General features: G+C 42.2%; 2 protein-coding genes across 10 annotated transcripts in view; one reads left to right on the top strand and one right to left on the bottom strand.

Annotated features, from left to right (window-relative positions):
- Window positions 1-16608, top strand: part of tmem94 (transmembrane protein 94) — a 127900-nt gene extending 111292 nt beyond the window's left edge. For all 5 annotated transcript variants that reach the window (XM_048554903.2, XM_059653825.1, XM_048554902.2 and 2 more), the window contains 4 exons: window positions 245-339; window positions 6232-6325; window positions 9477-9647; window positions 11249-16608. In XM_048554903.2, coding sequence (XP_048410860.2) covers window positions 245-339; window positions 6232-6325; window positions 9477-9647; window positions 11249-11321 — 433 coding nt within the window. In that variant the 3' untranslated portion in view covers window positions 11322-16608. The remainder of the gene's footprint in view (window positions 1-244; window positions 340-6231; window positions 6326-9476; window positions 9648-11248) is intronic.
- A 6188-nt stretch (window positions 16609-22796) lies between these two features.
- LOC125463608 (caskin-2-like) overlaps window positions 22797-27455 on the bottom strand; it is a 281692-nt gene continuing 277033 nt past the window's right edge. For 4 of the 5 annotated variants that reach the window (XM_048555091.2, XM_048555092.2, XM_048555096.2 and 1 more), the window contains one exon: window positions 24643-27440. In XM_048555091.2, the coding sequence (XP_048411048.1) occupies window positions 27347-27440 (94 nt within the window). In that variant the 3' untranslated portion in view covers window positions 24643-27346. Of the gene's footprint in view, window positions 24523-24642; window positions 27441-27455 lie in introns of those variants that run through there. The other variant, XR_007249868.2, reaches the window with a different exon arrangement.

Raw genomic sequence — 27455 nt, 5'->3', positions numbered from 1 at the left:
TAATATACCCATTGATGAAGCAGTGTTTGTTCCTGGTTTAATTCCCACATCTAGAGTATCAGCCCCTCTCTCAAGCCTGAGTATAGTGGGAGTTACCTTTGTTGACTCAGCACTTGCTAATGAGGACGGACAACTTGCTTGAATTGTAGTCACGTTCTGTTGCTACCAGGGTGGGAGTGGCGAGGCTGTGAGATGGCCAAACATCCCTGTGACCATCATGTGTTATCTTGTGGTTTCGCTTTAGTTCTGCAGACGGAGCGCCCATGTGGTTTGGCAAGTATTCCAATGGCTTATTGCTGGCTCAGAAGGTGATGACCTGTTTCATTGTTCTGCACACAGGTAAGAGAAACAGGATGTTGTCTGGAAGGGCACTAGCTTTGTTTCTTAAACCAGCATTTTATTTGGATGCCCCAGGAAGTATCACTATTCCTTTCAAATAGTGACTGCCTGGAGTTAGACCATAAGATTTAAGAACAGAGTAGATATTTTAGTACATTGAATGGCAGAGCAGCCTCAATGAGATGACTGATCTAATAATCCTCAATTTCCCTATTCTGTCTTTGCCTTCATAACCCTTGACTCCTTTTGACTCAATCTGTATACCTCAGCCTTGAATATACTTATTCTCGACTCTACACTGCTCTGCGGTGAAGAATTCCATAGATTCACTACTCTGAAGAAATTCATCCTCATCTTAAATGAGCAACTCTTTATAATGTGATTATTCCCCGTGGTCCTAGATTCTCCCACAGGCTCACATCTAAACTGCCAAGTCGGCTAAGAATTATGTACGAGCACAGACTCCACATACTCAACTTCTCCTCATAATACAATACCTCTATACTCAGAATCAACCTAGTGAACCTTCTGTGCCCTGCCTCCAATGCCAATATGTACTTCCTCAGGTAAGGGGGACCAGAACTGTTCACAACTGTGGTCTATCTACCGCTTTGTATAGTTTCAGCAAGACTTCCCTTTTTATATACTCCCAATCCTTTTGAAATACAAGATAACATTCTATCTACCTTGCTTGCATGAACTTTGAGATTTATGCCCAAGGACTGCCAAATCTATCTGTGTTGTAGATTCCTGCAATCTATCTCAATTTAAATAATATTCACCTTCTCTATTCTTCCTGCCAAAGTGCATGATCTTACATTTTCCCACATTATTTTCCATCTGCCAAATTTTTGCCCACTCACTCAACTTGCCTATATCCTGCCATCCTCACTACTTGCCTTTCCACCTCCTTTTGTGTCATTCTGCAAACTTGGCTGTAATACAGTCAATTTGCTCATCCAAATCATTAATATAAGAGTCATAGAGATATATAACACAGCTGACCCTTCGGTCCATCTTGTCCACGCCAACCAGGTGTCCTAAATTTAGCCCCATTTGCCAGCATTCGGCCCATATCCCTCTAAACCTTTCCTATTTATATACCCATCCAGATTCTTTTTAAATGTTACAACTGTACCAGCCTCCTCCACTTCCTCTGGCTGATCGTTCAATACACACACCACCCTCTGCATGAAAAAGTTTCCCCTTAGGTCGCTTTTAAGTCTTTCCCCTGTCTCCTTACACCTATGCCCATCGTAAATGATTATGGCCCTGTACAGGCCCTTGGGGCACTCCAATAGTTACAGGTTGCCATCCTGAAAATGTCCCTCTTATCCCAGATCTGTGTTTTATTAATTGAACAGGCCTCTATTTGTGCTGATATACCGTTTCTAATACCATGGGGGCTCTTATCTTATTAGATTGCTGAACACGTGATATTTCTAAATTCTCTGCTGTTGCATCTAACAATCTAACATTTTCCCAGTAACAGGTGCTAAGCCAACTGACCTACGGTTACCTGTTTGTTTTTTACGTTTCTTTTAAAATAAAAGTACAATATTGGCAATTTTCCAATCCTCTGGGTCTTTTCCAGAATCTAAGGATTCTTGGAAGATTACTCAGAGTGTGTCCTCTCTCTATGGAGCAGGATGTTTCTAATCAGGTCCAGTGGATTTGTGGGTCTTTAGCCCCAAAGTACTTTTTCCTCTGGAGTTAGTCATTGAATTTATTTTCACTCCTCCTTTTAATCCCTTGATTATTTAGCAATTTTGGAGTGCTCTTAATGCTGAAAATATCAGGAAACCTTATCTTTACATACAAAATTGGCAGGCAGAGGAAAACCAACTGGTCCATCAAGATCACCTCAGACTTCATAATAACTGGGCATCATACCTGGACAGTTATCGTTCCTCTAGCTGGGTTAGCTCCTGGAGTAAGCAAAAGACACAACACCCAGGACCCGAAAGGGATAAAAGTACTGCTGTCTCTGTGCCTCTCTCTCACTGTATTTATTCCCCACCGGGGCTGGGCACAAACAGATGGTTTAGGAAGATCTAGCTGGATGCGAGGGTGAACGGAGAAATAGAGAGATGGTAAGGGTGTTACGATGCTTCGTGAAGATTTTCTGCCAGCTTTCAGTGAACCTTTCAAGTAGTGGTTAGAGCATTAATTGCGTAAACCCTTTCTGTTTGGCAGGGCGGGTGGCTTAGTGATGAACCGGCAGCTAGATTTACACGGATTAACTCAAATCCAGCTAAATTAAATCGGTTTGCCCAGAGGTGCTGTACGTGGATCAAAGTTTCTATGAATAGAGTGCAGGATAAAAAAGATCAATTTACAGATTGTGTCATAACTACTTAATCGCTCAGAAAATTTAGTGTGTCTTACCTCAGAGTGCACTTGCTTCGACAAAAGTACTGCTTTTTATGGGTAGCATTTGACAAGAGATTAGTTCTATGTAATTATCCAAAGCATTTAAGACACCAGTGCGTAATTGATGTGGATGCACCGGTTCAGTGACAACAGTGCACAAAGAGAGATGACATGCTGCCTTTGCTTCCTTACCTTGGAATCAAAAAGTTTTCATTTATTACTGGCTATCCTGAGTTTAATCCCTAAATGTTGAACTCATTTTAAATACACTTGGAAATATTTCTGCAATCGGAGGGCTGAAGTGCTATGAATACAACAATAAAACTCCTCTTGTGTGGATTCCAAACATGTTTGAGAGCTTAGTTTTCAAATTATGAAATCTTGGAGAGGGTGGGGTCAGTTGTAAATGCTCCTGTCTCCCCTGTTGGCATGTGATATCTAACCTCAAGTAGCTTATAAAAGGAACTAAGGTGGGAGCATTCTCTCTTGATTGTTGTTTGTCTTTCTAATTTAAAAAAAAATGCTTTACGCCAGTCAGGAATGAGTTATGCAATTTTCCATTCTTAAAGAAGTTTAATCATTAAGTTTGATACACAATATAGTACTTGTTAACAATCCATTGTATGAATGCTTTCTGGTCTGCCTCCCAATCATAATGATACATTAGCTTCCTTAAGTTTAATCAAGTTCTGAAAGCTACTTGTTTGTTTGGAAATTAGAATGATCAACAATGAATACTTCTCCATGTATGGTCATGTAAAACTATAGACAGAATGCAACCAGAGCACCACAAAAATTTGAATTCTATGGGAAATATTTGAATATCAAGACCATGTTACTGGCTTTCATTTTCTCCTCTGGTCTCTTGTTCGTACAATGGGAGGATGCATTTGTGCATATTCCTCTCTACTATTTTAATAGGTTCCATCATAGTTAAGGCTTGTTTGAAATGCCGCAGGTGAAATGGACATTTCTTCAGTGTAGATTTTTTAAAGTCCACCTTCTGTTCAGATTCCCTCACCTCCTTTTGCTGGTGTCCTAATGTCGTGTGGCCTGCCACTAATCAGTCCTTCAAATTTCCCTGCCATTTTTGACCCTCGAGTTAGGCGGTTAACCAGGTGAAGGCATCAACCCTTGAATCATAGAATGACTACCTGCCAGAAAGTGGCCCCGTGCTAATGCTGGCTTCCTACAAAAATAATTCAGCTGGTTCTACTCCTCTGCCCTTGGTACAGGGGAGTGGTTGATGCAGTCTGCTTTGATCTTCAAGGCTTTTGATAAACTTCTTCACATGTTGCTTAGCAAAGTTAAGGGTCACGGGGAAGGAGGTAATGTACAGGGATGGAAGATAGATTAACAGGGAGGAAACTGAAGAAATAAAGGGGTTATTCTCAGGTTGCAAAAATCAGGACTTCGGGCTCTTTGCAATATGTCAATCGATCAGTATCATTTGGACGTAGGGACAAAATATAATTTGAGCTTCACAGAAACCAAAACATTATGTGGGAATGTGGCTTCAGGAGGATTTGGATAGGCTTAGCGAACAGACAATAACACTGGATAGAATGCAATGTGGAAAAATGTGAGATTATCCACTTTGGTTGGAGGAACAGATGTGCAGCATATTTCTTACTTGGTAAGAGATTAGAAAGTGTAACCCTACAAAAGGACCTGCATGACTTTGTAAGTAAGTCATTGAAGGCTAACATTTAGACAAAAATAGGATGCAAATAACATGTTGGCCTTCTTCGGAAGAAGATTTGAATAAAGGAGTAATAGAGTCTGTCTTCAGTTGTATAGACGTATGGTTAGGCCATATCTGGAGAACTCTGGGTAGTTTTGGTCTCCTTACCTTATGAAGGATAGCAGTGCCATAAAGAGAGTGCAATGAAAGGTCCATCAGACTTGTTCCCAGGATGGAAGGACTGTTTATAAAGAGAGACTGGGAAACTGGCCTTCACTCTTTACAGTTTCGTAGAAAAGTGATTGCATTGAAACCTACAATAAGAAATAGAATAGGTAAAATGCTTCCCCTGGTTGGAGAGTCTAGAACCAAGAGAGACCATTTCTAATTATGCACAAGCACTTGGATTAGAGATGGGAATTACTTTCCTGAGGGGATTGTGAAACTTTGGAATTCTCTACTTCAGGGCACGATTGAAACTCAGTTATCAAATATGTTTAAGGAACAGATTGGTATTTATAAATTCATCAACTGTGTAAAAAACATATGCGAATATTGTGGGAAAGATGCATGGATATGGATGATCAGCTATGATTGTATTGAATGGGGGAAGAGGGTGAGTGGCCTGTTCCTGTTTCCAATATTCATCTGAATTAGTGAATTCCAGAATCTGAATTGGTGACCTTATCCTACAGAGCTATGCTGGGGGTAATCTGAGATAGCAAAGGGGGAAACTGTTGATCCGATTCTCCTAAATAGCATATGTTGTCCAAGTCTTGCAGTAGTCAAAAGTATAGGTTTAGACTGTATTTAGTGCAGCTATAGGCAGGGGAGCATAGAGAAACTAAAACCTCAATTTCTTTGTCTTTTTTAAAAGGTAGGTGTGTGTCTCTCTGAGCCTCTGGTAGTGTATGATTAATGAAAGAAGAATATCAGCAGCAGGAATTCATGGGTTTAAAGCAAAAGGATTTTTTTGATTCTTATCATGAAAGACCTAACGTTCAGTTACATAACCACACATTCAAGGAAGATGTACAAAAAGTTGGTAATACACTTCTGCTTGCGTTAAACTAAAAGAATACTTACAGTTCATTTACTTTGGAGAGCCCAGTGACAAAAGAAGCTTCTCTCAATCTAAACGACAATTCCAAATATCTGTGATCAGATCTGGATTAATTGCTGATCTTTCCAAATAAAGACTACTCAAGTCATGTAGACAGGTACTTGTTGCTATTGTTTCAGGATGTTCAATTTCTTTGTAGGGGAACTCTGACTTTAGAGTCAGGCTGAGAGACTTTTAAGCCCCTCAAATTCTTGAAAACCAAAGGTGGCACAGTTTTATTTTTGCTACCACTGTGGCCTTGTGATATTATTCTGCAGGCTGCCTCTGGTCTCCTGAATATTGAGATAAAAGGATTTCACTGCCTGAGGACAAGTTTGTCGTGTGGTCAATGAGAAGTGGTAGTTAATGGTAAATGCTGGTTTTTCACATTTAATTTGTGGATAACTCTTGTCAGCTTTTCTTCATTATACTGTCTCCTGGTTTGCACATAAGATTCCTTTGACTCTGTTTTGGGCTAAGCTTCAATGATGGTAGATGTAAAATCCCACAGAAGAGTGCTATTTAGAAATCCCCATTTGAGGGGAGACCTCACTCAATTTGGAACTTTGATAGTCTGGGTTGAAGTTGTAAAGGTCACTTTGATCCTCTTGATAGTCATTTTACCAGTTCATAAGTGCCAGTTTTTAAAAATAAGTACAGGAACAATCTGCTCTGTACAGTTAGTTCACTAAGTAGACATACTAGTTGCTAATCTACCGCTTCTTGATTGCAGTATGCATTTCCATCAGCCATGTTCACCGGTCCAAAACACTGTGGAGGAAAAGCCCCTTCAGCAACTTATGGTGGTGTTTCACTCTTCCTGTAGTGTAAGTATCATCAAATAAAAGCACTTTGCAACCTGAGCACACCCAGCAGTAAGGAATAGATGTGGTTTAATGAAGAATTAAGATTCCCCCCTCTTCTAGGTTATATTCAATACTCCCAGCTAACCTATAGAACAAAATAAAGTTTGCTTCTAATATGCCTATTACTATGCCCTACTGCTGGAAACTCTGCATTACACCTTGACACCTAATCTTTACTAAGTGTTGGTGGTCCTTGGGGCAAATTCTTATGAGAGGATAACCTCCTAAGTTTGTCTGCCATTTGTTGCTGTTAAATGTTCTGTAGAACATAGAACATTACAGCACAGTGCAGGCCCTTCAGCCCTCGATGTTGTGCCGACCTGTCATACCGATCTCAAGCCCACCTAACCTACACTATTCCATGTACGTCCATATGCTTGTCCAGTGACGACTTAAATGTACCTAAAGTTGGTGAATCTACTACCGTTGCAGGTAAAGCATTCCATTGCCTTACTACTCTGAGTAAAGAAACTACCTCTGGCATCTGTCCTATATCTTTCACCCCTCAATTTAAAGCTATGTCCCCTGGTGCTCGCCGTCACCATCCAAGGAAAAAGGCTTTCCCTATCCACCCTATCTAACCCTCTATTCGATGCCATATGATACGAGTTGAAAACATTGAGCATTAATATTAATATTCAGGAAGTTGCACAGAGGGAGAGAGATATAGATTACAATTTGATTTTTAATTCATCACGGATAGGGGCTTCCCTGGCTGTGCCAGCATTTATTGTCCATTCCTAGTTACACTCGAAGGTAGTGAGCTGCATTCAGGACCTGCTGCAGTCCGTTTGGTGTTGGCACACCTACAATTCTATCAGTGCAGGAACTTCAGGATTTTAATTCATCGCACTAAAACAGTGGTATATTTTCAAGTTAGGATGGTGTGTGACTTGGAGGCGAACTTACAGGTGGTGGTGTTCCCATTTATCTGATCCCCGACATCTGGATAGTGGTGGTTGTGGGTTTGGAAAGTGCTGTCTCAGAAGCCTGCATGAATTTCTGCAGTGCATCTTGTAGATGATACAGTGCAGCTACTGAGCGTCAGTGGTGGTGGAGGGTATAAATTTTTGTGGATGTGGCATTAATCAAATGGTCTGATTTGTCCCCAATGGTGTCCTTGTGCCCAAGTATTGTTGGAGCTGCACTCATTCAGCCAGGTGTCTGACTATCTCCTTTGAATAGTCTGAGTAACATTGTGTTTTGTGAGCACCGACAACATAAAGGTACTACAGCATATGGCGTGACACTGCCTGGGCTTCAGTGCCTACACAGTGTAGTGATGGGAAAAGGAGTTTTTTATCACATTTTAAAATAGTGTCAAGTGCATTTCCAGGTACATTTTAAAGTGGCTCCTTAGTGTGGCATGGGAGGTGTGAAATGGTGGGGTGGGGGGGGGGGGTTCCATGTTTATTCATTACCCTGGGTACATTAAAATTAGAATTGAGGGTCATTGGTAAGGGTAGAGAGAAAGTAACATTTCCTATTGTTGGAGGATCCATGACCAGGGGGCATAGATTTCTAGTAAGTGGCGGGAGATTTAGAAGAGATGTGAGGAAAAGCATTTTTGCCCAGTGTTGCTGGGAATCTGAAACTCAACATCCATGACGATGGTAGAGGCAAAAACTTTCATAGCATATAAGAAGTATTTAGATGTGTACTTGTGATTCCAATGCATGCAATGCTGTAGGCTGGAAAATAAGATTAGAATAGTTGGTTGGTTGTTTTTTTTTAACTGGCACAGACTTGATGGGCTGAAAGTTCCCCTTATGTGTTGTAAACGTCCACTAACTGATCTTATCCAAGTCAACAGTAGAGACTGCAACTGACCTCCCCTAGGTTAGTAAGGGAGTCAAAACTCGGTTTTCCACTTTAAATAATCCCATGATGCTCATAAAACACGGTAGATATGTTGGTAAAGATAGGCTTAGACTCTGATTTGCTTTAGCACTCACTGTTTATTGCTTACTGATGCTGACTGTATTGTTCCATGCATATAGAATGAGGCCCTGTTGTGGCACAGTGGTAGTGTCACCACCCCTGGACTGAGAGGACCTGGTTCAAGTCCCAATTTCATAGAATCACAGAATCCCTACAGTGTGGAAACAGGCCCTTTGGCCCAACAAGTCCACAAGGACCCTTGAAGCATCCCACCCAGACCCCTCCCCCCATAACCCACCTCATATATAGGCCCCTGAACACTATGGACAATTTAGCATGGCCAGTCCGCCTACCCTGCACATCTTTGGACTGTGGGAGGAAACCGGCGCACCCCGAGGAAACCCACGCAGACACTGGGAGAATGTCTGTGTGGAGTTTGCACAGTCTCCTGAAGGTAGAATTGAACCCAGGTCTCTGGTGCTGTGAGGTAGCCGTGTTAACCACTGAGCCACCGTGTCGCCCTATATGTAACAACAACTCTGAACAGGTTGAGTAGATGATTAGAAAAGGAGTTAAATTATGGTCAGCATGCCTGTAGAGTGGCAGCTGACAAGATTTAATGTTTTAGAAGGAGAAAAGTAAGATGGAGAAATGGTTAGGGAGCTCATTGAAAGTTATGAAGGGATTTGATGAGATAGGCACTCAGAAGATACTTCCACTTGTAGGGAGTCCAAAGCTCAGGGTCAAGCAAATAAGAAAAATCAATCAATTCCATAGGCAGTCAGAAGAAACTTTACCTAGAATGTTGGATCTGCTGCTGCACAGAAGAAATGAGGTGGCAAGCTTAGATGTATTTAAGGGGTAGCTAGATATGGACCTGAGGGGAAAAGGAGTAGTTGGACAACTTAATAAGAGTGGACGAAGTCTGCAAATTGGTCTGTTTCTGTGCGTGAAATTCTGTGATCTTGTGTACAGATACAGGAACGATCTTGTGTACAGATACAGGAACGATCTTGTGTACAGATACAGGAACGATCTTGTGTACAGATACAGGAACGATCTTGTGTACAGATACAGGAACGATCTTGTGTACAGATACAGGAACGATCTTGTGTACAGATACAGGAACGATCTTGTGTACAGATACAGGAACGATCTTGCTATTGATTGACCTGTGATTCTGACTTTTAGTCTGTTATTGAATTGGCTTTCTCTGCTTGTTAATTTCCAGGATAGCCGGCCAAATTATCTTAGTCGTGGTGGATTTAAAACTCTGGAAGAACACGGCCACCTCACTGACCTTTGATCTACAGGATATTCCGTTGATCTCCTGGCTCATTGGCTTTCTGTCTGTCATTCTAGTAATGTTGGTCAATGAAGTGGTCAAGTTGCACGAAATTCGGTAAGTGCACCAGCTCATATGGTGTTAAGAGGCTACGCCTTCTACATCCATTGTTGACCTTGAGCCAGAGTCAGGGACACTGTGACAGGGTTGGGACCATCCTCTGCACCAATCCTAAAAAGAGAATTATTTTTGAACTCTTGACATTTCAAACAAGAGAATTCCATTCAAAGTTTTCTTTTTACAAAAAGAACTTAATTTCTGCAGCAGGAATTTTATAGTAAATTTATGATATCATGAATTTTTTGAAACGGAATTTGCTGAATTCACATTGTTATTGATCATCTTGGATTCTGTGTCTGAAATCAGATGCTGCACAGTCCTTATCTGACAGGAAGCTGTACTATCCTTGTGGCAAAGAATATTACATTTTTTGAGACATTGGAATTTTATTTTAAATCTCCTACCCCACTTTGAACTTGGCCTCTTCCACCCCATCTCCTCGTTGTCCCTCCCCTTGCTTTCCATCCTTTTCAGACTTGTTAGGGAAGCAGAGATGCCAGTGTTAGAAGGAAAAGGAAGACTCGCATGAATATAGCATCTTGCTCAGTCGCCAGACCAATCAAGAGATTTTACCTGATCTTGGTTGTAATTCAGGAGTCTGATAGTTGGTTTGCTGGTCATTTACCCAAAAACTTCCATTGAAGGATGGTTGGCCTCTGAGATTAGCTGTATATTTGCCTTTAAGCTTTGTGCCCGCTGACAATTCCAAATTCCTTCGCAAATGCGTGCACAAGTACAGATTAATGTTCATCCAAACAGGAACTTGTGTTTATATAGTGCATTTAACACAGGTAACCCTCCTAAGGCCTTTCACAGGAGTGTAAGCAGACACCAAGCTAATGAAGGAACCATTAGGAATAGTGACCAGAGGCATTAGTCAAAAGGCTCCCTTTTAGCAGCATCTTAGAGGAATGAGAGGTGTAAAAGCAAAAACGTTTGGAAAGGAAATTCCTGAACTTGGGATCTAAACATGTGGAGTCAGGGCATGAGTGGCAATGCACAAGAAGCCAGAGTTGGAGGAACACAGATCTCAGAGTTGTGGAGCTGGAAGAGGCTATACAAATAGATAGGGATGAGGTCTGAGATTGCGGATGAGGTCTGAGATTTCACATGAGGATGTAAATTTTAAAATTGAGTAATTGCTGGACCATTAGATGATGTCGGGCAATGAGAACACAAGTGATTGGTCAAGAATATTTGAATTTGAAGGGGATATTATGTGACTATTACCTTTAACTTAATTCATGTTTACAACATGAGTCAGCGCTGCTGATTACGTAAATGTTTTAACACGCAAATTTGAGATTTTCTCATGCTGTGAACAGTTAATGCCCAACAAATAAACCTGCTTGTAGCTGTCCCATTTTTAAATGACCCTGTAACACCTTAAACGGAGAAATAGCTGTGTGCTTATATGCATGTCGGGTATCTCAGAACCAAATTCGGTTTTATTATGGACAAATTAACCCAAGAGTAATTTCTTTTTTCCTTAATTTCTACAGATAAAATTTAGTTTTCTTAAATTTTGCTCACTGCTGGATTAATTCAGCTTTTAAGTGAAGTCAAAAACTCTGGCCCTTTTCCTCTTGTTTCTTCAGAGTACGAGACCGTTACCAGAAGAGGCAGAAGTTACAGTTCGAAACTAAGCTGGGAATGAATTCTCCATTCTGATGCTGGGACTGGTGCTAGAGAGCTACGTGAACAACTGCAGGAGAACTCCTCAACTGACTTCAGTTAGCTCAGGGCGTTCAATCAGAAGACACAGAGACCCAGATTACTACTGCATGAAGACTTCAGAAGCTGCCAGTCTTGTGTCAAATGGAGGATTTTTGCCAGAACCCCTCGGACAAATGCACAGGCAATAAAGATACAAAATGCAGTGCTTTAGGAAATGGTACCTGGAAATGCACGGCAAAAAGGAAAAGAACAAAAGACTTATAAAGTTGATGTACTCTGCTGTAAAGCCTGATTATCTACCTCCAGTCACTGGAGAGACCATTACTTTAATATGCGCAGTCTCTTTTCACTTTGTCTCTACATTGAGCTATGGAGCCCACGAGTTGTATCACAGTGACAGCATGAGGAACTGCTGCTTCAGCGGAAGATGTAATGAGTTGTAACTTCACAGGAAAATTGCAAAAGCTGCCAGTGGTTTTGTCTTTGCTCATTTGGGGGTTTTGAAGTCCCTTAGCTCCATACCAATGTTCTCTGATATAATAACCTCACATTAGAGACCTTCACTATTAAAAGGGATTTATAGAGCAGGAGTGGAAGCTTCATCCAACCACCATTTTTAAATGTCAACTCTCCATTAGGGCTTCCTACACCAGTCAAGTCACTGGTCAGTCAGAAGCCCTGTGCAGGCCTGTGGTTTATTTGTCTGCTGCTTAAAGATTATTTTTAATGGAAGATCTCCTTAGGTCAGTAGCAGTCAGGGTCAGAATTTGCCATGTCAAGCCAAGATGTGATTACCCACCTGACTGGGGTTGTAAGGTACCAACTGTGTGTGCTGGACCACGCTGTCTGTATTTAGTTCTGGGGGGTGCATTGTGAACGTCACAACTCTGTCGTGTGATTGTTTGCAGGTAGGGAAAAGTTGTGTTTTATGTCGGTGGTTGCCTGTGTTGGCGCTTATCTGCTGGGGTTGTTCTGATGAAGGAGCAGTCCTGTGAAGAGAACTGGCTGGCTGCACAGATTTGCTGGTCACTAGCTATTGTCATGCCTGTGTGGCATCAAACTGATCATACTGTTGGCTAAATCTGCATGTTCCTGTGCTGTCCATTCACCAGTCTCTTAAGTGGATTACAGCTCCCTTTTACATGCCATGTTGAATGAATTCTGCAACTTTTAAGTTTTATATTCAGCCAACATTGTTTTGTACATTTTCCACATCCTGAATGAAACACGCACTGGGCCTTGAGACCCTGCAAAGTTAGTTAAAGTCTGTGCTAAACATGAAACTGCCTTGTTTATTAGGTTGGGCAGTATACTCGAAAGAGGATGTTAACTGTGAGGCTGTGTATGAGAGGGTCCACAATGGAACCATATTCTGGTTTTGTTACAGCCCTAGCTTAAAGTAAAAATAAATGGAAGACCTGTCTACATTGGTCAAGAATCAGAAGCCTACAGTTTTTGAAATGCAATTTGCAATTTTAAAAAAAATCATGTTTAATGTTTAATAGGCATCTGGGCCGTCCAGCATTAAATCACTAATCCTGCAAAATATTGGGCATCTTGGGTCACTGAGGCTTCGTGAAGTTTCAAGGACTGGTTTACTCCCTCACTGCTAGAGCTGTCCATCTTCTAATCAGGTTTTGTTATAGTAATGATCACATGTCCCTGCTATTCCCCTGTGACTTCTATTTACTTATGTTTTAATTTTTTCCTGTTTACTGTTTGTGTTTTACGATTCCAAAGAAAATCATGTCAACAGTTGCATTGATGTGGGGAGTACAATGCGAGCAATGTCACTACAATGTATGCGACAAAACGTAGTGTGCATTTCAGTATATGCAGACTTCATGGAGATTCGATATTACACTCAGTCTCCATTACCCACATAGCTTCTTACACTGTGCCAAGGAATCACTTCTTTCAAGGATGGCAGGATTTAGCAGTTCATGACATGTAAAGCAGCTCAAATGCAGGAGTTGACGCTAGCAGTCATAGTGAATATTTGGCATGTGCATGTCTGATATATAATCTAGTCAGTGAATTTCAGTCTGTTTCAGCACAGAAGGGTGTGTGCTAGTAAAGGCAGTCAAGATTAAGAGATAGAAATGTTGACTGACCACCCTGTAAATGTTTGTTTTGATATTGTGCATTGCAGACATGCCTGTGGAAGTCTACACTCAAGTAATTCCACATATGCTAAGTCTTACAACACTCCTTAATTCAGTGATTAAAGCAATTGTGTTTTTGTTTGGAAAACCACATTGAATCTTCACGAGTGCACCTGCACTGTGACTGATGGTTGGGGGTTTTGACATTTGGGTGTGAAGCCCATGGTGTTCTTTAATTGTGCAGCATTTATGTGACAACTCTGTAACAATTCAGATTCAGTATGTACTTGATGTTGCATCTTATTTGCATTCTGATCACGCCATTAACCTTGAAACCCTGTTTTTTTTAAACCCCTTCTGCTCCTCTATATGTTTCAGGGGATGGGGAGAGGCAGGTCTAACCCCGCCCTGATTACTCCCACTCAGTTTGTCACATATAAAACAGTAAGACACTGGGGAGTGAACAGAGTCTCCCTTGACATCGTCATCCACTGCAGAGATGCCTCAACAAGGCAACGGTTGCGTGTGCTGTACCTGATGGCACGGCATTGCCAGTACTGAGGTTTCCATTCATCTTTCAAGGAAAAGGGCTGGTCACATGGTTTTAATCAGGTTTGACCCTAAAATCATGCTTTTTCTGAAGATCTTTTTTAAAAAAAAAATTCAAGAACTTTTTGAGGATGTCACTGTGACAGTTTGGTATTGCCTTGGCATCAGTGTTTTTAACCATCAGAAAAGTGGTGAAAGAATGAGCAACATCTGATAAAATGTACATGGGTTTGACACAGGAGTGCACTACCAGCTGTTGTTCCTGTAGGAGAGAACTTGTGCTATAATGCCCTAGAAGCACTGTACCCCATATCCTTGTAAAATCTCATCAAGTCTTTAATTGCCCTTGGGTAATGTTTTCAATTATCACATGATAGGGAGCTGGTGGTAGAGAGTAGAGATGAACTTGATAAGAAAGTGTTGGCTTGTGTGGTAAGGAGGTGAGTCTCACAGGCAGAAGATGAACGCTGAGCTTTAGCAAATTATTGCACTGCACTTGGCAACAAGTTGCAGTCCTTGTTGTGGGCACCAGGCAGGCCCATACCCTTCTCAAGTGAGACACAACATGTATCTGCACGGTCGAAGCTGGAAAATGACAAAGCCATTGGTTCAGAGTCGGCTTGGCTGAAAGATGGGTGCTAGCAGCAGTCCCAACAGAGAGAAATTGTAACCAGAGACGCTAGCAGGCAGGTTGATGTATGCCCTTTTAAGGATAAACTAAAAGTGCCTCCCTTGGACCGATGTCTCCTGTAAATTGTCTTACAGCAGTTTGTTTCTAAACTATGCAATTACATTATCACTGGTGGAGTTGATTGTGTTTAAGAAACTACCCACCTTGTCACTGCAACAGTGGTACAGACTTTCCAACTTGCATTTGTAATGTTTTGAAGCTAGTATTTGGGAGGTACGTGACCAGCTTGAGATGAACACCCTCCATTTCCTCCTGTTTACTGTCGCATTCTTACACAGCACCTGACTTCTGCCTGTGTATTTCTACAGAGCCAAGGCTGGAGGAGGCTGCACTGACAACGGGGAATGAGTAGCAGCCCTTCACCCTTCCTTGCTTCCATGGTTCACACTGGTATTGCAGTGCACACCAGTAAGTAGATGGCCTCCCTGGTTCATAGGGCAGGAAGGAATTGGAAGAATGTTTGTATCACAGCAGGGGTAACAACTGAAATCAATCACTGTTTCTGCCCTATTTCTGAAAGTGACATCTCACCCACGACAAACACCTTCAACCTTTTTATCAAAACAAATTTTGTAAAGTTGTTTCAGATTTATTTACAGAGAAAGTGGAAATTGTACCATTCCATCACAGCACAAAGGTGGGGAAGGACATTTGGATTCTGTGCACTTTCTTTACAAGAGAGCTGCTATTTGGTGTAAAGGAGTGTTGAAACATCTCCCCACCCCAACCACCAGCAAGAGCTTAAAGTAACTGATTTCGACCATTAACTACTGACCAGGCCTGAAGACCATGGGGTGATCCATCCTGGTAATTCTTCGAGATTCAAAAAAAACTTGTGTTAGACAATACATTTGTTGAAACAGTTCTTGCGTCTCTCAAATATTATTTCACTTTGTTATTGTCCCAATGTTACACCCCTCTGCTGCCCCATCCTCTAACAAAGTCTTTGTTCACCTTTATCTAATTTTTTGGTGCCATTGTTTTACAGATGATTGGGAAGTGGCGATTCTTTACTTAGCAGACTCCCTGTGCTGTGATTTCAAGAGATTCTGGATACTGAAACTAGGCGTTGGTTCTAATTTCCACCCCCAGTTTTCTAACGCCCACTGTTAGATCTGAATGAATCAAAAGTGAATTAGACATTGGTGCAATAACTCTGCCCATTGATGGGATGTAAATGTTGTACAAAATGCAAGCAACAGCATGTCACTGAGACATTGTTTCTAACTTATTTGTAAATGGAGTTGTTTCGTTTGAACAACTGAGCTTTCTACGCTATAATTAGAATGCTGATTCCTCAGCAGCATGTACCTGGGTTTGTTGCTTTGTGAAAATAAAGTCAATAAGTTTCTAACTAATCTTGAAAGCTTAGTACAGATCAGGGATATTATGTGGCCAACCTGACTTCTTTCCAAAACGTGCCGTACCAGACCCTTCCCCATCTCAATAATTCCAAGGTTCTTTGGTTCGTTTCACAGTCAAATTGATAAGCTGTAATTAAGGTGAGATTTCTTTGTGATGGCCAATGCATATGCAAAATAGCTCTTTCTCTTGTTTAAACAAAACAAGAATGAGTGTATGCAAACTCACTTTTCTCCAAAGATGGTGTTTCCCATTGGATTTGGTGATCTGCGTGCTACCACATCAAACCCAATTTACAATGGGGTTCCTCACCCATGTTAAGTTGAACACTCATCTCCCAATGATTGATTTTTCATTGCCAAAAGTGCCGGCTATATCCTGGTGGTGGTAGTGAGGCTTCAATATGATGATAGTCAGGAGTCCCATCCTGATGTGCAGTAATGCCACGTGTGCAAACCTGGTTCTGTGATATTTTATAACTGTACATTGTGTAAAATGTTTAGAGATATTTAATAATGCTACACTGTTGTTTTTGAATTTTATTATGATCAAAGCTTGTAACCTGTAAAAACAAATTGCAATGGCAATAAATAGTGTCTTTGTAGCCTGTGTCCTGATCATTAATGTATTAGTTTTACTTTGATTTAGGCCTTCAGTCACAACAGTTTAATCCCTCATTCAGAAGCTTCATTGATTTGCCTGGGGGTATTTCGTGCAGAAAAAAACCTAAAGGTATAACAGTTACAGTGGCCGATTTAGCAGAGCAAGATTGTTATCATTTATTATTGCACATACTGACAACTGTTGGCTTTCAGTTTAGAGTCATAGAGATCTACAGCATTGTAAAGGGGCCCTTTGGCCCATCAGAAACAAGCACCTATATTAATCCCATTTTCCAGCACTTGCCTTGTAGCCTTCTACGCCTTGGCATCATAAGCGTACATCTAAGTACTACTTAAATGTCAGTGAAATTCTATTCTACTGCCCTTACAGGTAGCAAGTTCCAGATTCCCACCATCCTCTGGGTGAAAAATGTTTTCCCCTCATTTCCTGTAAACCTCCTCGCCTTTGCCTTGAAATTAACATCCTTGTTTTAAAATCCCATCATGGTCATGCAACTCCCCATCTCTGACCTCTTCCATCTATGACCCTCAGACCTCTGTATTCTAATTCAATCTGTTGCAGTCCTAAACTGCTATTCCCTGGCTAAATTTCTACCCACATCCCACTATCTGATGTTTCTTAAAACTGAAGTTATTGACCATGTGTTTGCTCACCTGGAGTAATCTCATCTTGAGACTCTGTGAATCGGGAACTGGACTAAGCCATTTGGCCCATCAAGCCCGCTTGGTCATTCTGCCCCATAGAGTCTGATATTGAGGAATCATGCCCACTGTGTGATGACCCTGATATATGATCTCTGTTCATGAATGCAGGTCGCATGGATTCCTACTCGTGGGTGCAGGGTGTCTGCAGTGTGCTCTCATGAACCTGGCAGTAGAAAGTTGGAGATCACGGTACAAATCCACCAGGGATTTGAACGCAGTGTGTTTTGTGGAGTGGGAGCCAGTTCAGGGCACCAAGCACTGCACTGATTGGTGGGTACAGTTTGTTAAGAATTGGGATGAGGCTAGCAGTCTTCAATGACACTGGTTTATCAGCCTCCCTAAACTTGAACGCTGCCCCAGGGTCAATGGATCAGTTCCAGGTCAGTCTCCATTCCCTCATGATGTGGCCCACCACAATCCAGTGCAAATGTCAGGCAGTCTCCTCTTTCTGTCTGTTGGGAATAACAAAATCCGTGTGTCTAAGTTTCTCTTCAATGATTTTGAAATCAGGATATCGTCAGCGTCAGCTTTTTTACTCAATTTTGCTGGTCGCTAATGGCCTTGTGTTTAGATTTCACATTTTATTAACAGTGAGGGAAACCTCAATCTGATTTGAATTAAGATGAAGGGACCTAGATATTAGAACTGTGCTGAATTTTCCTTCACTAGGATTGCAAATTCTACTCTTAGAATTGAAGTCAGTGATCTTGCTGGGAAATGGGCATATTTACAAATAAGATCATTAGAAATAGGAATAGGAACAGGCTATTCAGCCCCTCAAGCCTGTTCCACCATTCATTAGGCTCATGAATAATTTTCTCATGTCCATATTCCTGCCTTTTTCCCCAAAACCCATATTCCCCAATTGATCAAGAATTTATCAATCTCAATCTTGAATTTGCGCAAGGATTCTGCAACCCTATCCCCCACCCATGTAGCTCTGTGGTAAAGAGTTCCATAAATGTTCAATCCTCCAAAAGAAGAAATTCCTTTTCATCTCAGTCTTAGATTGGTGTTCCATTATTCTGAGATGATGCCCTCTGGTCCTCGACTCTCCCGTGAGGGGAATATCCTCTCACCGTTTATCCTGTCAAGCCTTTTAAGAATCAGTCAGATTACCTTTTCATTCTTCAAACCTGTGGTTGAGGAACATGCTCATACTCACTGTGTAGGCTTACTCAAGAAAGCTACCCATGCATGAAAAGCTCTTGTGGGCCAGTGATAGCATTTCTGGATTCGAAATTTTGCTTGCTGGTTACAGGAAGTGTCATATTGTGGCCAGACAAGTTCATTATCAATCTGTAAATCCTTTTGATATGCCTGTGCCAGGTGAAGGTCAAGACAATTCCAGCCCTGTTGATCCTGCAGTGTCCTTCCTACTAACAATTAGGATCTCCTGGCTTTTGTTTCACTTAGCAGCATCTTGTCTTTAACATTCCCGAAACTTTGAAGAATTGAAGTCTCGAATAATAGTGTTATAAAGTGGAAGTTGACCACCCCCCAACAACCAATAACTAAGACCGAAACACTCAGAGACTCACCTTGCCTGACCCAATAATCTGTGAAAAGAGGTGGGAAAAATGGTATAACCTGCCTGTCACCTCCCAATCAATATAAAGGAGTGGGTAAATGAAATAAACTAACACACTCTCTGTAATCAACAGATAGCAATCTACTTGTCTAACTCTTAATAGTGAACAAATTAACTGAACTATTAACAAACTGAACAATTCTCCTCTAGCTATTAATTATTCCCAAATGAAACAAAATTCTAATAGCATGCCGTTCCAATCAATACAAGTTCCACTTTTTTTTATTTTAAATGTATATAAATTTATAACTTAGTTTCTTGAAATTACAGTCAGTTTACATCTTCCAGAATGTTCTGTGTCTTCTCCATTGATCCTCCATTAGGAATGCATTCTTGGTGAATCCTTGTGTCAGGAGTGTCTTCTCCATTGAATTCTTTTGTCAGGAACATTAACTACTTGTGCCATGAGAGCCTTTAATTTAGATGGAGTTTACTCTAAGTCTTAGAGAATTCTGTGGGAGCCGATGATTCCTTCCTTTACAGCTGGGAGCTGTTCTCTTGGTAGATGGCAGTTGCCTCTCTTTGATTTCCCAAATGCCGTCATTTTTTATACCCTTGATGATCTATCAATTTCTTACAATAGGATTGGTCCTATGTTGTCAAAACCATTAGATTTACATTTAATTGGTTTTTGGTGTCTAGGGGGCTGGTTTAAATTAATTGGCTAAATTTTAGAAACCTGTGTCTTGGTAAAACTGCTCCTTTACCTGCTAACAGTATAAGCTTTTGATAAAAATGTTTCAATTCAGGTGCACTATGTTATACCAAACTCTCAGACATCTTTTTTGAATATCCAAGCATTAAAAAAGTCATCTTTTAAACGGACCACGCACTGCTTTCCCCCATAGTATTTTACAAATGCCAAATTCTAACGTCCTGCCTTCCAATCCGCAAGTACTCTATCCAACTTTGCAACAATAGCCTAAGTACATTTTTGACAATGTGAGAATTATTAACAGCCAATCATTCTCCCTGACCCAGAAAGCGTACAGCTGATTGGGATAAAATCAGTAGATCACAACTCAAGTCAGGTGGTCTTTTCCTGACCCTGGGAAAGGAGGTGGAGAAAGGGCAGCAGGTACCTCTCTTGCATTTGTACAGGAAATGACCGAAGGAAGGAGTTTAAACACCGAACTCTCATTCTTCAAAGGCTGATTTGTTGGAGATTTTTTTTTTCCTTTTGCTTTATTTTTCTCCATCTATATCTACTTCATCGTCTTTCTATACTCTTAATTCACCCTCCTCAGTCATTTGTTTGTCTAAACCAATCTTAAAGCACATTGATTAAGCAGATACACAACTGATCCTGCTATTGATTGGAATCCCTGACAGCATAACACACATCCATTTGCAGTTATAGTAGGAACTGCAGATGCTGGAGAATCTGAGATAACAAAGTGTGGAGCTGGATGAACACAGCAGGCCAAGTGGAGCAGGAAAGCTGATGTTTTGGGCCTAGACCCTTCTTCAGAAAATCAGAAATTTTTCACAAGGGTCTAGGCTGAAAACGTCAGCTTTCCTGCTCCTCTGATGTTGCTTGGCCAGCTGTGTTCATCCAGCTCTACGCCATGTAATCTCTACTTGCAGTTAGTTATATTAAAATTCAAAAGATTTTGGAGTTGAAGGATGCAGAAATGTTTAGAGTCATAGCCATGTACAGCACAGAAACAGACCCTTTGGTCCAACCTGTCCATGCTAACCTGCCTGGGCAGCACAGTGGCTCAGTGGTTAGCACTGCTGCCTCAGAGTGCTGGCGACCTTGGTTCAATTCGGCCCTCAGCTAACTGTCTGTGTAGAGTTTGCACATTCTCCCCACATCTGCAAATGTTACCTCTGGGTGCTCCAGTTTCCTCCCATAGGCCAAAGATGCACAGGTTAGGGTGGATTGGCCATGTTAAATTTCCCGTAGTGTTCAGGGGTGTGTAGGTTAGGTGGATTATCCTTGGGAAATACAGGGATAGGGTTGGGGGATTCGTCTGTAATGGGATGAATCCAAATTATACTGCGTCTGCCATTGATTTGCCCACTCACCCGACCTGTTGAGATCTAACCGAAGGATCTCTGCCTCTATGTCACAGTTCACCCTCCCACCCAGTTTGGTATCATCTGCAAACTTGGAGAGTTACATTTTGTTCCCTCATTCAAATTATTTATATCATGAATAGCTGGGGTCCCAGCTCCGATAAATACCTTGACTGTTGCATGGGTTACAAGCTGGAATCTAATCAATGTGCAGATCATATGGAGATGATTGGCTGGAGCTAAATGGGGCACAGTCTAGAATTAATCGGGAGGCATTCAGGTGGTTTGTAACTAGAGTAATGGATTGGCTGAAGGCGGTTTTATGCTGCAGTGAGGTAACTTTAGAGCCAGGCTCCCCCATCCAGGAATTGAAGGCCAAGGGAGTTATGTTCATCCCATGGCTAAACAGACTGTGCGTCAACTTGTAAATCGTTCCAATGGTGGGCAGTGAGAGAGGGAGATTGTCCTAGTCAGCTATGGAGGAAAATACCTTCACTATCCACAGCTCCGGAATACAGCACACAACCTGCCAAAGAACTCAGATCCCCTAAAGGATCTGCTTGTTTGGACCGCTGCAGTGGAGCAGTTTGGTATCAACAGCATGGAATCCAGTCTCTGTCCAGCTGGGGGTGGATTCACGACCCTTTGGTGAGAAGTCCCTTGACGGTACCAGTGATACCCAGGCGGCTGTTATCCTTGAGCTCTTCAGTGAAAACTGTGACAACTGTGGGTCAGACCTGCTTTTGAAAAACACCTAACCATAGAAAACAGGCCACTCTGCCCTTTGAGCCTGCTCCACCATTCAATACAATCATGGCTGATTATCCAATTCACCACCCTGTTTCCGGCCTTAACCAAGGAGATTGGATTTCCTGGAGTGAGAAGCAGACTTTTTAAATCTGTGGTAAACCTGCTTCAACATTGCACTTAGCTTGCTGCACATGAGGATCAAAAACCTATCTTTTTCCAGTCAGAAATCCAACGCTCCCAAGAGCCAAACCATTCACCAATTACTGAGCTCAGCAATGGGCAGGTCAATGAGTCATCAGTGATACTCCAAACTACTACAGGCACCTCCCACACACAGAACTGCACCACGTCTGACACCTTACGGGTTGGATTTTCTCTTCCCTTCACCGTCCTGAAAGCACACCAGTGTTCTCTTTGCAATATAACTGGTATGAATGGGCTCAAAATGGTGTCAGTTACCTTAAATGCCTCCAGACCACCCCACACACCACTCTCCAGCCATCTTTTATCAAAGGTCTGGCCAGATTAAAATGAGAGGGAGCTTAGCACCAAGTACTTGCCTAATGCAGGCATTAGGTGTCTTGGTGAACTGCGGGTCTCTGTACCACAAGTCCTCAAATGTCAGCTTGGGTTACCATCACTGGTCAGTGCATGGACCCTGCTTTGAGAGAATTCTGGGGTGCTGTAGAGGCTTTGCATATGGGTTGTCTGTCTTCAACAGATTCTTCTATTCGAGTTACCTCTTGTAGGACTCGCCCTCTAGCGCAATTGTTCCCAAACGATTTCCCCAGAACTGAGGCTTGCACTCCCTCAGTGAGCTGTGTGAAACGGAGAAAGGCGCCTGTAAAAGCAGGAGCCCCACTGTTAGAACTCAGTCAGAGTTGGATGATGGTCATCGGTGCCTCTGAGCTCGAGACACCAACATCGTGGCCTCATTCAGAGGGCCGAGCCTTTCTTGAAACGGTTGGGTGTCCACAAGTGCACACTTAAAGGTTGCAAAGGTCTTACTACATTGGACCTTTGCATTCCCAGTTTGTCCCTCACTTTGAGTAAGACTCTTTCTCTCTGTGATACTGTAAACTCTTTATTTACACTGATATACATGAAACTGAATACAATTTCTCATAGTGCTCACATCAGAGCAATGCATCACTTTTGCCATCGTCATTAACATCTTCATATCCCAAGATTCAGTGGCTAAGGAGCCTGAGTTCAGTGAATGTGCGTGATCCATGGGCACAAATCAAAATGAATCCAGACCAAATATGAAGTTTGCCACTGCTCTCCGGTCCATTGGTTTCACTTCTTAATCTTAAACAATAACTTACATTATATATCAATGTTTCAGCCAAGCAGATTAAAAAACATTAAACAGTGCTTGATCACACAGAATGTTAGAAATTTCAAATAAACTATTGAAAACATTTGCATCGATAATACACAAGTCAGTAAGTTGTAATGTACAAAGATCAAGCTCAAAAAAAGTCTCTTAATTTAACCGTCCTGTTTTGCATTTTCTCACTTTGCTGGCAGCAAGCAGTCTGTGTTCACCAGAGCACATCATCTCACAGCAGATAAGAAATGTATCTGCTCCGAAATCCAGTGTAACCCACATCACTTCACTTTCTAATGCTAATAATTCTCTGACAGGAATATTTGGTGCATATGTAAAGATAAGAAAGAAAATGTTTCAAAATATATATATTTATATATTTTCTCAATGCTTGGAGCAGCTAGGGTATTTACATCATAAAACCTGCAGTTCATGCTTTGAACACTTTATCATTACCATGGTGACATAATACTTAGCATGGATCATACAGATTCTCACGATGACAATGTACAAAATGTTGTTTATTGCTGAAACAATATATACTTTGGTGTGGCTCCTCGTCTTGCGCTCATCAGGACAATTCACAAGAATACCAACTCAAGGGCAAAACTAAGATTTATATTCCATGAGAAGAGAGTGCTGATTTGTTGGAAAGTGGGACTCTGATTGGTAAAGGTGTTGCTGTGGAAGCTCCATTTATATAGGGCCTTGTTCATTGCAGACAGAAATAACATGTCCACACACTGTGTCTGTTCCAACTCAACAAAATAGGTGACAGCCATTCACTGGTTCATTTCCCAGGGCAATACCCTGACCAATAAGAATCAGCCTGCCTGGTTAGAAATCTAAACAATGACTGGCAGTTAACTGTCAATCAGCTTTAATGGGTCCATTATCCATGGCAACCCTGCTATAAATCAAAATCTACATGCCAACCAGTCCTGTCAGGCAACATAAAGGTCAGTTTTCTCCTTTATTGAGTATTCTTGCAAAATGTTCTAAAGAGTGCAGGCTTCAGTCAGTAACACTAATATTCCAATACTGCCCAATGCCTGAGGGTGCTGTTTGTTTCCAAATGGGACAGAAACCCCAAGTTAGCATGTGCCACAGGGATGGCTGGCGACTGCATTCTTTCAGTCTGCGATCCCTTTCACAAACTGGGTGCTATCGACGTGCTTTCTGAGTGCAGGAATGTAAAAACCACAAAGGCTTACATATCTGGTCAATGCTTTACTGTTGTTTGTGGGAGCTTGCTGTGCCTAAACTAGCTGCAATAAATGGCTACACTTAAACAAACTATGTTACTGAAAAACATTTTGGGACAAACTGGGTCTCTACAAAGTGTTTTAGAAATGCAGGTTCCTTCTTTCTGACACAGTAGGTTCAGAAAGAATAAGTGACTATTAGACGTAGAGACAGTAGGAACTGCAGATGCTACAGAATCTGAGAAAACAAGGTGTAGAGCTGAATGAACACAGGAGGCCAAGCAGCATCAGAGCAGCAGGAAAGTTGACGTTTCGGGCCTAGACCCTTCTTCAGAAATTTCAGCATTTCTGAAGAAGGGTCCAGGCCCGAAATGTCAGCCTTCCTGCTCGTCTGATGCTGCTTGGCCTGCTGTGTTCATCCAGCCCTACACCTTGTTATCTCATTAGTTAGACGCAGTTTATTAAGGCTATTCAAAGTTATTCACATTGATTTAGACTGAATCCAGTGTGATTAATCTAGATATGGATTGATGGGATAATGGGGTGTGGCTAACAGGGACAAATCAGGACAGTTATCTCTTCAATTCAATGATTGATCTACCAAGGGGATCGGGACTACACTGTGTATTAATGCTGCAGAACCTCTCTCGACCTCTATGATGAACATCTGGCTGGAAACTATGACGAGGGCAGCTTTGACACAGTTATGAGCACGTAGTTGTGAGGAGAGACAGTCAGATAACTGAAAGGTGACTGGCTGAAGATTGATGCTCCTGACTCTTTTGTTCCAAAGTAGCCTGGGAATTGGAACCTTCTACCATTAGATGTAAGGGTGGCACCTCAGAAATTGCTCGCACCAAGTCTAAGCCAACATGGTTCACACACTGATTTACCACACTGGCCTGCCATCAGCGTGTGCTAACAAACACATACATATATGCTATATTTGCACACTGTCATGTGCTACTCACACACATACATGCTAACAGAGTGTTATTGCTACTCATACACACATGCTGCACGTGTACACACGGGAATGTCGCATGCACAAACATACATGTTACACATGTTCACTCAGACGTGCAAGACTGACACACATACGTGTCCAACTCATACACGATACATGTGTATGCACAGATGTGGTGTAGGCACATATGTGCTCACACACACAATGCTACAGATGTTCATGTACATTGCGTCCTACACAAATCCATGTTCACACCTTGCAGATTCAAAAGGCACATTCACCGTCTCTAAGAGTAGTGAGACTGTTGCTACAGGTATCATACAATCAGGTTCAGAACCAGTTCCTCCACACTAAGTTTAAGCTGCTCTCCACCTTTCTGTTTCGAAAAATATTTTTTCTCTCTGCATGCTACAATTGCCAACTTTACAATTGTTATGTAAATTGTTGTAGAGATACTGAGCTGTGGGTTAGATATTAACATGGAGGTGCAGTGCAGAACAGCAGCAGCTGAACGTGGGCAGCTCTGTTGGCATGGTGGTTCCCTGGGAACGATTTCCGTGCCTCAGTACAGTGTTCTTCACAAACCTTCCCCCCTCCAATCCTTTTTAAACATCACGTGTCCAAACCCCAGTCACAGCTGATTGGTCACTACGTCAATTCAGGGTGTGTCCCTCAGAGTGGAATACCAGTCACATACTCCTCCACATTGGCCTGTGACTGAGGGCAACTTCAGGCTGAGGGGTGGCACAGCCCACGCTGCTGAGGACGGAGCTCCCAACACAGTGAGCTCAGAAACAAATTATTGCAGATGCTGGAATCTGTACTTGAAAACAAAAAATGCTGGATTTCAGCACCGAGGCCAGAAATCTTTGCACAATTGCTTACTGCTCCTCAATCCTGCAGGAACCAGCAGAGAGAAGGGGCCACACAGACCCAAACGCTGACACTTTACGCCTCCCCCCACCCCCACCAAACCCTGGAGGCAAATTCTCAACTTGGCACCAGGGCTTGGCAAGCACAAACAAACAAAAAGAGACACAAATTCACATTGTTAGCCTTAGCAACACAATGAAAAGTTAGGATTCATGTAGCACCTCCAGCAGAGGCGATCTGTCCCAAGGTACTTCACCACAGCCTGCCCTGGTCTCATGCAAATGGCAGAAGGCCCTCCTCCACCCAGTCGCTCTGACCTCTCACAGTCATTAGTCTCTGCCTGATTAAAAACACAAGTACGTTCCAGAAACAGCCAACCCGTGATCCCAGCCTCTGCCTTTCACCAGTCAGAGTTTAGCGTTAAACTTGAGCGAAGAAGATTTTTATTTTGTGAAACAACGTTAAGTAATGCAGGGCTGGTACTTCAGGTGCAGGGTGAAGGGGAATCTGCCGGGTTGTGCGACAGCTTGAGTTGCTGTTATCACTGTGCGTTGGCTGAATGGCTGTGGCACAGGAGGGGCGATGGGGTATCTTCAGAGACAGCGGTTTAAAGATCAGTTCTGAGGAAGAGTCGCTCGACCCGAAATGTTAACTCTGATTTCTCTCCACAAGATGCTGCCGGACCCGCTAAGCTTTCCCAGCAAATTCTGCCTTTGTTTCTGATTTACAGCGCCCCCAGTTGTTTCAGTTTTCGTTTGAAGATCGTTGCCCGATCTGATAAAGATTGAATCTTCACTTTGTTGGTGGGGGTGGGGGGGAAGGAGTGTCTTGTGTTGTGCTTTAACTCGTTTTAAGTGCTTATGACAGCAGCAGAAATTTGAGAGGAGGGTAAATATATACATAAGTATTAAAAAAGCAAATGCAATAAAGATTTCAGTTTCTTACGTTCTCCTGGGGTTTCGAAGCTATCCCTCACTGACTTGAGCTGGGATCGTACACAGTACAGTTTTGAAAGCCCCATCTGAGCCAGGCCTGGACAATGTGGACGCAGCAAAGCTCAATCACTTTCATGACATGCTCTGTCAGCAGGATGGCCTCAAGGACATGAGGCGCTCAGGCAGCTTCCTGCAGTTACCGTGGCTACCCCATTGTGCGGGGGAGGTGGGGGGTGGCAGGGAAGATGGGGGGGGAGGGTACCCGCCAACGGTCAAAGGGACAACATCAGCATGAAGGCAGTATGGGATTAGTCCAACATGGCTTCCAACTGATCGGCGAGGTCATCAAACATGCTCCCAATGTCGTCCAAAATATTACCAGCAGACTTCACTGAAACGGAGCTGAAGGGGAGAAAT

This window comes from Stegostoma tigrinum, chromosome 22 (assembly GCF_030684315.1).
Source record: "Stegostoma tigrinum isolate sSteTig4 chromosome 22, sSteTig4.hap1, whole genome shotgun sequence".
NCBI classification, from domain to species: domain Eukaryota; kingdom Metazoa; phylum Chordata; class Chondrichthyes; order Orectolobiformes; family Stegostomatidae; genus Stegostoma; species Stegostoma tigrinum.
Note: the sequence above shows the minus strand (reverse complement) of the source record. Positions and strands in the feature narration are given on the sequence as shown.